Here is an 11,257-nt window from a genome sequence, read left to right as displayed (position 1 = left end):
GGAAAAGCAACGAAAGACGCATCCCAAAGAACAACATAAGGAGGTTCAACTACTCTGAGTACATGGAAAACGATATCCAAGTAGAAGCAGGGACCGAGGCTTGGCAATAAGGAAGCTTCAAAAAATCGTCTTTCGCGAGAACAACATCATAGGGATTTTAAGAAGAACAACATCAATGTTATGACGTGTAGTAAATTCAGTTCAAACTATAAAGCCCATTTTTTTTTTTTGACAGAAAGAAGTTTTTCATTAGATTAAGAAACTTGATACATTCCTACATCAGTTGCTAAGGCTGAGTGGATCTGAAGTGGAGGTTTAGTCCACCGTATTCTAGCAAGGTTATTTATTCTTACATGTTTGGCTAGAATATCAGCTACGTGATTACATATCTTTCGGACAAAAGCACAAGACCAAGTACTACAACTTGACAACAGTGACTGACAACGACTAAGAAGACCAACATCCATCCAGTGAGGATGCATCTGAGATCCTTGAAGTAGTTCCACTAAACTTTTATTATCACCTTCAAACACTACTTTTTTATGATTGAGTTGATATGCCCATTGGAGAGCATGAAGTATACCCCATAGTTCAGCTTGAGCTACACTTCTCGCTGGTTGCAAGCATCCCATCCCCGCGATAAATTTTCCTGCATAATCTCTTATTAGTATTCCAATACCCGCAATAGATTGATTACGTGACATAGATGCATCAATGTTAAATTTCAAAAAACCGGTAGGGGGAGGAATCCAACGTGGTGATAGTTGGGATGATAATGTGGTTGGATATTGTATATGAGATAGGTGGTTCCTTGAGCAAAATTGGTGTAACGCATGAACTATTATTGTTGGGGAAGCTCTGAGATTGCGGAAGACAACATCACATCGAGTTTTCCATATCATCCACATAAGATAAGTTTGGAAGTATACTTGTGTGTGCTGTTTGGGACTAGAAGCTTGAAGGCATTGAGTGATCCATTGAGCAATATTTTGGCACATACTGATTCAATGCATCGAGTTAGGTTGACAGGCAAACCAGATGGATCCAAAAAAGGAGCAATGGAGCAACAAGTGAGTGGTAGTCTCTGGAGCTTCTTGACATAGAGGGCATAAAACATTTCCTTGTGAAACTGTAACATAGAGCAATGGAACAAAGCCCATGTTAGCTTCCGCATGTTTTGTTTTTCGCGGGCCTGTCCGGTCCCCTCTCTCTCTCTCACGCACGAAGGTGGTAATGCATGATAAGCTTAAGCAGGGATTTTTATGGAACCAAGGAGCGCCACAAATGGACGCTCTATAGCCTAAGAGCAAGTCTTATGATGGAAGAGTTCCATCTTCCATCTTGTACGCCACCTCAACATTTGGGATTGTGGATGAAAACGCAAGTGTAGTGGTGGAAAAACAAAAACGCTAATATTAATAGCGTTGAGCGCTAATCAGAATAGCGCTAAAAAAACGCTATTCAGAATAACACAAAACGCTATTAAGATTAGCGCTTTTTTCTCAGCCATTAGATTTCCAATGGCTCTTTTAAACCTACGGATAAAAAAAAAGCGCTATTCTGAATAGCGTTTTGTGCTATTCTGACTTGCGTTGGGCGCTATTCTGATTAGCGTTTTTCGTCTTCTAGTGCGCTATTCTGAATAACGTTTTGCGCTAATCTGATTAGCTCTACCATGGATTCCACGGACCATTACACGAAACCATGGAACACTGTTTGGATTTTTCATGGAAAACACCAATTTGGAAGTCATTAGACTTGACATTTCATGGTTTTTCCACACTTGGAATATGATGGATTCCACCATAAGACTTGCTCTAAGCAGACGCGCGTGCTTGTACCCACCTCTATATATGCCGCATCCAACCATGAGTTGATTTCATTTTCAATCAATATAACATTCAGGTGCTGCATGTACCACTAAAGCATCTTTCCGTCACGCTAAAATCAAGAAGATGATGATATAATTAAAAAAATGTTATGTTAATATGTTATTGAAAACTTTTGGGTTTTCCCTTCTCACTCAGATGTTGATACTTTAGGCGCTCCTTGTTAGATCATCACGATTCATGTTAGGGGACGAGCGTGCGCACTTGGTAACGATGCTCTTGGTCATTTGGTTTGTAGTGTTGATATTTCTTTTGCAGCGCTTTGAAAGATAATCAGCAGCTCTATTGGATTGGAGGAGCTCCAATAACCAAATGATTACTTTGATGAAGATGGAGTTGGAGAGCTGCTGATTTCCTTTCAAACCCGTCAAAAGAAAAGAGTATCAACATCACAAAATTTTCCCTTTAGTTCATGAGTCTTTATGTCTGTAGATGGTGGTTTTTACAAGGTCTAAATTTTTTCATTATCTTGGTTTAGAGCTACTACAACATCAATGAACTTAAAATAAGCTAATCTCCATGATTGGTTGGCAATTAGAACACCACAAAATCCCCAAGAACCCATAACAAAACCCAATGCTAAGCTAATATAAAACCACTTCATTTCAAACCATTCTTCTTTATAATCTTCTGTATCATTACCTCCTTGTGCTTGTTTTTCTTCGATATTTCCAACATTGCAGTTATTGAGTGGAGCACCACAAAGTCTTTCATTACCAATAAAACTTGAGTTAGGTAAACTTAGAAGTTGAGTACCCAATGGAATTTTCCCCGACAAGTTGTTATAAGACAGGTTCAAGTGACTTAAAATGTTACGTTTACTATACTTTGAGGAATAGAACCTGAAAGTTGGTTTCTTGATAAATCAAGAGATTCCAATATACTCATGTTGCCAATCTTGTTTGGAATTCTTCCTGTTAAATGGTTACGCGATAAATTCAAAGAGCGTAAACCGATCAAATTTGTTAGTTCTCCAGGAATGTCACCTGATAAACTGTTGTCAGAGAGGTCCATAATTGTAAGAAGTGTAAGAGTGTTGCTATATTCAAACTCTCTTCCTTTTGTCACCAATGATGCAATTTCTTTATAACCCGAAAGATATATGGAATACGATATGGAGTCACCATCCTTCTGCAATGTTGCCATTGCAGTAAAATTGTTGAAACATCTTGGAATTGAACCTGATAGATTGTTATGAGCTAAGTCCAAAACTTGAATTGAATCTTGGTGACAGAGTTGTTGAGGAATAACACCATAAAATTTATTGAAGCGTAAACGAAGGATAAGGAGAAATAAATAGTCCCCAATCCATTTTGGTATGTTCCCAGTGAACTCATTCTCACTAGTATCAATCACTCTCAGTTCCCTACACTTGAGTAATGCTGAAGGTAATTCTCCTGAAAGAGAATTATTTCGCAAATGCAGTGATCGAAGGGTGCTTATAGAACCGATAGATGCTGGAATCTCTCCTGTAAGGTAGTTTCTTGCCAAACTTATTGATTCCAGATTCCACCGGTCAGACCAACAATCTGGAATTTCTCCAGATAATTGGTTTCCCGAGAGATCAAGAATTCGAGTATTCATTTTGCCTAATGGATTGCATAGCAAAGCAGAAATCGATCCATTGAATGAGTTGTCAGAAAGATCCAGTTCTCCCACATAAGGTGATATTTTCGGTAACTTACCCACGAAACGGTTCGAATTCAAGTAAACTAGTCCCCCTGACTCATCGTCAGGAAACAACAAATTTAACAAATTCAACAAATTTAACCTGTATCCAAATTTTCGGTACTTGTCCATGAATCTGATTGTTAGATAAATTTAAGAAACTGAACTGAGTAGACATATTCCAAAACCAAGTAGGAACAACCGTATCTGAAATTCCTGCATTAGATATATCAATTATATTAATGTTTTTTTTGTGTTTGTAACCATTTAGGGAATTGAGGTCCTAGTTGACAAGCTTGCAAGTTTGCAACCTGAAGTTGAAATGGAGGAATCCAGTCAGGTTTCAACTTAAAAACTAGAGAATGCAATTCTAGTTCTTGCAGACTCGTGAGATTTGCAAAATGAGCTTCACTTATTATGCCTTCTAGAGCATTAAAGGCAAGTCTCAAAATTCTCAATTTCGAAAGATGTCCAAAACTCTCGGGTACAGAACCATTCAACTTATTGAAAAAACCATTTAGCACCTTCAACGATGATAGTTCACCTAATGAAGACGGAATCAGACCAGAAAATGAATTACTCATAAAAGAAAGGTACTCAAGATTTTTGAAACTCCCTAACTGATCAGGCAATGGACCTGAAAATTGATTACCATTCAAACTTAACGACCTCAAGCTACTCCCTGTGCAACTGGACAGATTTTCTAAAAAATATATTTCTCCCTTAAAGTAGTTATCTGACAAGTCTAATGACTGCAAATTGCAAAGATTTCCTAAGGTTGCTGGTATTTCTCCCTCGAAGTCATTGGATGAGATATCAAGGTTAGTGAGATTGACAAGGTTACCAATAGCTTCTGAAAGTGTTCCTCGAAAACTATTGTAATGAATATCAAGCTTCTCAAGACTTGTGAGATTATAGAACCATTCAGGCAAGGTTGAATTGAGACCAGTGTAACTAAGATCAAGAACTTTAAGAGAAGTGAGATTTGAGTATGAAATAGAAGGAAAGTTTGGATACAGGTTACAGTAGCGTAGATGTAGTTCTAATAAAGATGGAATCATAGTAACTGCGTGAAACCAATTAGATGATGCATTTTCTAAGTCAATATAGGACATATCAAGATATTGCAAAGAAGAAAGATTAGAAAGCCAATGAATATTTTCGACACTATCAAAACTTCTAGACAGATTAAGGTATCTCAAATTACGTAATGAACCCAAGAAAGATGGTAACGAGGTTTCAGAAAAAGTATTTGAACTTAAATCTAAATAATTCAAATTCTCTAACTGTACCAGTGAAGGGTTTAACATACCATCTAAGCCAAATCCTTGCACGTTGAGCTGAACAACACTAGTATTTTCAGTTTTTGTATTGCAAACTACTCCATTCCATTTGCAACAATCTTTACTAACCCAATCAGAGAGAAAATCTGAAGAATCTACCAAGTCTTGTTTGAAGTTTAAGAGAGCTTTAGTTTCTCTATCACTGCAAACAGCACCTACCAAACTGACCACGATGTTTTGCGTTGGCAAGAGACACCCAGAAATGAAAATGATGAACATTGCAGATCTTAACTTCATGGTTAATGAATAAATTTTGCTGATAAAGGAGCTTCAAAGATAAACAACATTATATATAACCAATCAATGAAATAATACTAACAATAAACAATTAGACATATTCTGATAAGAAGAGTTGAGACTAAAACTTAAACAACTGAAATTTCCCTATTCACATTCTAAAGTCAAAGATGATGTCTATGTCAATCAGCAATGACTCATCAATGACTTTGACACCTTTAACAACTTCAGTTGGACAGAAATGCAACAACAAAAAAAAGAAACAGCAAATCGATGTAAAATATTCTCATTCAATATCAGCGTTTCAAAAATTTTACATAGAAGATTATCATATTTTCAATTTATGAAGTTTTATCTTTGTTTCAGCAAGAGACTAAGTTCATTGAATCACACTACATATTTAACAAGATGAAAAAAATGAGGGGGAAAAAAAGTTTTACAAATGTGTCTACGGATTTACAGTGTGGTAGAATTGACCTGATTATGTAGATATTGCAAGCTCGGCCCATAACAAAGAAGAATCAGAAAGGTCAGAAGTTATTGATGTCTCGATTAGATTTTCCAACATGGGGCACAATACTTGCATTGACGGCCGCTTGCTGGGATCAGAATGGATGCAAAGGTTAACCACCTCGCATATGACTTTAATGTCATCATGTTTGAAATGCCGCAATTCGGGGTCTGCCAAATAAGACATTACTTCGGGAAGTTCCAAATATTCTTTAGCCTGCAGCAAAAAGAGCGAAAGGGAAACTTTAGTATCGAAAGTTGCTAAGATGGATATGGAATTCGAAGCAAATTGATTGCATAATGAGGATGATGAAAACACATGAAACCATGCATGTAAATTGTATATGGTTTTTTAGATCTTACCCAATCTACCAAGTGACCTCTGTTTTTGCAATATGTGGGTCTTCCACTAATAATTTCCAGTAAAAGTACTCCGAAACCATAAATGTTGTCATGGACATCTTGACGGAATGTCTCTAAAGATTCAGTAAACCCACAAAGAGCAGCTTCGCTGCCACTGGATCCAGACTTCTTTTCCAACCTCGCAAGTATTGAATTCCAGATTTCGAAATCAACCAGCTGAGGAAAGGAAGTTGATCATGGATTCAGATACAGAACATGATTCAAAACTTGGAAAACAAATTTCCATATATACGAACTCTTGGTGAGTAGTCTTGAGCATACCTTGGGAGAAAAGTTTTCAGTAAGATAGACTGCACTAGAATTTAATTCAGACATAGCAAATGGAGGATCAAGTTCAGTATGCAAATATCTCAGACCACGAGCAATGCCTACAATGATATTCATCCGTCTTCTCCAAGATAACTGACATCCTTCACCGACTAAAGAAAACAGCTATCTTAGTACAATGTCCCTTAAACATGATGATTTTTTTACAAAGAAGAAGAAGAAAACAGTGACTTACAGTGGAGGTACTCATAAAGTGTTCCATTAGATGCATATTCAAACACGAGCATCCTCGAAAATGGATTGCTTTCTCTGCAGTACCCAAATAGTTTTCCAGTATTTTCATGATTTAATCTTGCCAGGTCAGCAACCTGAAACATTTAATTACGAATTAGAATCTAAGAAGTTTTTCTAATTCATTTCTTTTGTTCGTTCATATTTTACGACAGATTCTAATACTGCAATAGCAAGTGTTTGACTTATGTGTTAAGACAGAAAGAAGTTAAACTACCTCTCTCTGGAAATAAACCTCAAGGTAACATGTCCATAAGTCTTCCTTGGCACATAAGGAAATCACAGCAACTTCAGAACCATCTTTCAAGTTGCCTTTGTAGATTAGAGTGTCTGGACTAGAGCCAATAATGTTGCTGAAATCTTCACAAGCTACTTCCAGCTCTTGTTTACTCAACTTCGTCACATCCTTCAGCATATCAGATTCTATTACCCAACAACAATGAAGTCAGAATTACGAAGGTTATTGTCATTTTACACAAAGCTTGATCAAAACTCAAAATTACATAAGAAACTAGTTTTTATGTTGTCAGACGAACCTATGTACATATAAATTTGTTCGTTCCCATTTCTCACTTTCTTCCAAGGGATTCGGACATGACATTTCCCTTTACATTTTTTAACAGCTGCTAGAACAGCACAGAGTAAGATGATAGCTGCAAGGATTCCAGTTACTATTTCCACAGGCAGAAGCCATGCAGGTTGGGATTTTCTCTGCTGCTTAGATCCTTCTTTGGGATCCTGGTTGCCCACGTTGGCTGCGTGGCTTCCAGCAGGATGAGAAGCACCTGAGATGTACAGATTACTTAAGTATGATAATACTATATTATGACTTGCTACGACTGTAATCAGTATCTAGAATGAGTAAGAACCACAATCTTTCAAATTAAGCATTCAGACAGCCTGACCAAATACATTTTGCGGTAGCTGGGAGTTCAACAGCTGAAGGTTCAGTTTTCATTTCAAAATTTCAAATCAATACAGAACGCTGCATCATATGATTCAAGGTTGACATGTATATAAGCTGATTCAGCTTGCTCGGTCGCCAACCACAGATTCATACAAGAAAAAGCTCTGAAAGACATACCGCACTGTGAAGCATGGCGCTGTTTGTAATTTTTGTCTTGGAAGCAGTTCCCTTGAAAACTTGATCTAAAGAATGAAAGCATAAGTATAAGAAGGTAGTCTCAGAAAAAATGGAGACGTAGAAAGATGAGGTAGGTACCCTGGGAGATGCGCAAGGCATTGTGGTATTTTCCCGACAAAGAAGTTGTATGACAAATCAACACTTTTTAACTGAGTCGAACGGCAAAAGCCAGAGGCGCTTCCACGAGAAGCATACCTAAAGCAGCAGTAAACAGAAGGGTATGTGTTTCAGACACATATTCATTGAAATGTTTCCCACACTGTCTAGTTTGGGCTGTAACAAGTTCATTAGAAGCTAGCAGCTAACTACATGAATATCAAGCTTTTCTGAATGTACTAATGCAAGTTTGATTTATCAAAATGTCTATCCTTTTACTGAAAAATGTAATACTACTAAAATTCAGCACTTCCTCATACTTCGACTTAGGTATCACATGAGCAACTATTTCAGAAGAGATGAAAAAGTCGCAAACTAACAGAATAATGTAACTAGAATGCAAGAAATGTTGCTTACAGTCCATGCTGTTTAGATGTAAAGGCTGGACCACTGCTGCCGGGAACATTTCCTTGAAGCTTATTTCTATCCACCCGCAGCTCAACGAGGTTCCCCAACTTGCCAAGTTCAAGGGGCAAATGTCCAATCAGTCCATTAGATTGAAGGTTTCTTCAAAAGTAGTAAATTACTGAAGTTAGAGAAACGCAAACAGAATAAACCAAATGAAAACCATTTAAAGAGTATATATTTATATTTATTACTAAAGACAACCCACATTTTCGTAATTTTGACCAAATTCCCAATCTCACGAGGAATAGGCCCTGACAGTCGATTCATCCCCAAATCCAAAACCATTAGATTCTTCAACATGCCAATTTCTTTGGGTATAATTCCAAGGAGATTATTTTTGTGCAAAACTCTGCAAACATAATCGTATATGAGAACATGAGAAACCATAAATTTTTGCATACAAAATTATTATGTGGTGAATGAATACATACAGCTTTTGCAAGTAGGCCAATTTACCCAACGCCGGGTTAAGAAATCCGTTCAAGGACAAATTAGATAGATTTCTGCAAAAGCACATCCATAGAGAAAGATGGTTATACTCCAATAATGATCAATACCAGCTTCAACATAAACATTGTACACATTGCATATGGGATATGGCATACTCATATCTATAAACATACTCTTGAGTATATTTTCCTCAAACACACAAGTTATAACACTTCGTAAAACATATCGACTACATTACAGGAAATTTTCTGCACCAATGAAACTAACTACAAATTTGGACCTTAAATGATATACTAAATGCTACACTTAGATTAATCTGCATACCGATATCTATTCTGAAACATAATCTAGACTATTAAATACCTCTAACACCCACATTATTGAACTTCTCCAAATCTTTCGACTACATTTCAACAAATTTCTACTTCAACCAAACTAACCCAAAATTAGGTTGCTACATTCATACCAAAATTGGCAAAAACATTGAAATTCAGAAAAATCAAAAAATAACCTCAACTTACAAAGAGATAACATGATCATGTGTCTGAGAACAGCTAATGCCAGACCAATTACAAGGATCTCCATTCAGAAAATTCCAATTTGATAAAACCATGGAAGGGTCTTCAATTATAGCTTCCCTGAAAGCTCTCAGAGCTAAAACTACACAAACCCAATGAAACCCAGTTAGAAAATCTTCAATCTCAGCAACAATCAAGACCCAAAAATCCAAAAAAAAAATCAAGAAATGGTAAAATTAAACAGTAAGAGAACTTACTTTCATCAGATGAAAAACAATCACCAGAACCCACAAAAACCACACCAAAAATAACCAAAAAAATCTGCAACACACCAACTACTCTTCTCATCATTTTCCCTCAACACACATTACAAAGAATCACCTCCTCACAACTCTACCGAAAAACTCAATAAAAGAAACAAAGGGTTTCAAGAAAATAAAGAATTAAACCAAACCCATACTACCAAATTTCTTCTTTGAAACAAACAAACAAATGTCGATGAAAACTCATTCAATGAAGTGAAGCTAATGAAGTTAAATGAATGAAAGTGTGTTGAGACCCAAGACTTGAGTCCAAAGCGAGGTTGTTAGGGTATTAAAATGCCAAGATTTTTCAAAAACAAAAAGAAAAGATAAAATTCAGTGACAGAGACAGAAAAAAGAAAAAGAAAACAAAAAAAAGCAAAGTGGAATTTCTTTTTGCACTGAAAATCAATGTTTGGGGGTTTAAGAAAAATTAATTAAGATTACAGTAAATCTTTGTGTTATTAAGTAAATAATGGCTGCTAATTAGCGAAGATGATTAGTTGGGGAGTAATGATACAGTGTAATTTGGCGTATTGGAATTTGGATGGGGAATGTTGATTGTACGGTTGTGATTGATAGAGAGTATGATGATTGTCTGATTGAGTGTTTATTGATGAAAAGTGTTAGTTGGATGGTTGGTGGTGTTGTTTGTAATGTACGGCTGTAAAACTTAGAATAATCAGTGCAGATATGGTGCTGTGGTCCTATTTTTATGCCGCATTAAATTTCTCAGGCACGTTACAACTGGATAATAAAAATTATAGTTCGACCAAGTTTTTTAAAAATATTTACTTCCACCTCAATTTAACCATCACCCCGTACAAAATGCATATTCACATCACATGTCACCGATGCAATCCAAAGGAAAATTATGGAGAAGGTGAATTTTGACTGCAGTCCCGGATAGGGTGCATGCACATTTTGATGCACGCCTCTGCGTAGACATTATAATCATCTCTGAACGGAACAGAAAATCCATAGGCGGCTTAATATGAATCTACTAAGTCTTTTAAAAATAATATACTAGCAATTTGCAAGGTTTATCAAGCATCGTGTCTTTTTTTTCTTTTAAGTTTTCATACATTTTGAAACTATTTCACGAAAAATGGAGATTAAGGATGAGAACTTGCCCACCAAAATATTTTAAATTTGATGGTAAATTGTTTCTGGGTTCGTGTTTTTCGATATCACTTTTTTCTCGTAGACTTTGACATAAATCTCCGGGTAATGAAATAAATGACCTGAATTTGAAACTTGTCGGAACTTATTTCTTTATCGATCAAACATAATAATAACAATGATATAATATGAACCAGTTTCTTACAAATTACAATGGCATTCATGTATACAATAATGAAGAAAGAATAAGGTATAGTTAAAAATGTAGAGTAGAGTATAAGCAAAACAGATAATGAATACCCCCACCAACAACCGAAAGATATGTATATCTTAATTCTTACATACAGTAACTTTAGTGCCACCCATTCTATCGAGACCGCTAATGGGGTACCATTTTATTTGGGGATATACCGATCCAAAGGCAATTAGTTTTTTGTCCTATATGTATATTGGTACATCCCAAGTAATATGGTACCCCATTAGCAGTCTTGCATTCTATGTGCCTTTAAAAAAAAAAAATGAAAAAGAA

General features: G+C 36.2%; 2 protein-coding genes and 1 pseudogene across 2 annotated transcripts; all 3 read right to left on the bottom strand.

The window, feature by feature from the left end:
• Positions 1-254: 254 nt before the first annotated feature.
• Positions 255-704, bottom strand: LOC113272182. Its single transcript, XM_026522068.1, has one exon. The coding sequence runs from the start codon at positions 702-704 to the stop codon at positions 255-257; it is 450 nt and encodes a 149-aa protein (XP_026377853.1).
• Positions 705-2,340: 1,636 nt separating this feature from the next.
• On the bottom strand, positions 2,341-5,137 carry LOC113272181 (annotated as a pseudogene).
• Positions 5,138-5,407: 270 nt separating this feature from the next.
• On the bottom strand, positions 5,408-9,895 carry LOC113274949 (probable LRR receptor-like serine/threonine-protein kinase At1g63430). Its single transcript, XM_026524371.1, has 13 exons — positions 9,562-9,895; positions 9,308-9,446; positions 8,768-8,839; positions 8,542-8,685; positions 8,286-8,435; positions 7,851-7,967; positions 7,713-7,777; positions 7,165-7,413; positions 6,846-7,051; positions 6,573-6,705; positions 6,332-6,489; positions 6,011-6,226; positions 5,408-5,864 (listed from the first exon to the last, which is right to left on the bottom strand). Exons 1-13 carry the CDS (start codon positions 9,653-9,655, stop codon positions 5,619-5,621), a joined length of 1,989 nt encoding a protein of 662 aa, XP_026380156.1. The 5' UTR covers positions 9,656-9,895; the 3' UTR covers positions 5,408-5,618.
• Between the last annotated feature and the right edge of the window lie 1,362 nt (positions 9,896-11,257).

Source organism: Papaver somniferum, chromosome 4, assembly GCF_003573695.1.
Source record: "Papaver somniferum cultivar HN1 chromosome 4, ASM357369v1, whole genome shotgun sequence".
In the NCBI taxonomy this organism is placed as follows: domain Eukaryota; kingdom Viridiplantae; phylum Streptophyta; class Magnoliopsida; order Ranunculales; family Papaveraceae; genus Papaver; species Papaver somniferum.
The sequence above is the reverse complement of the archived record's forward strand: the minus strand, read 5'-3'. Positions and strand labels throughout refer to the sequence as shown.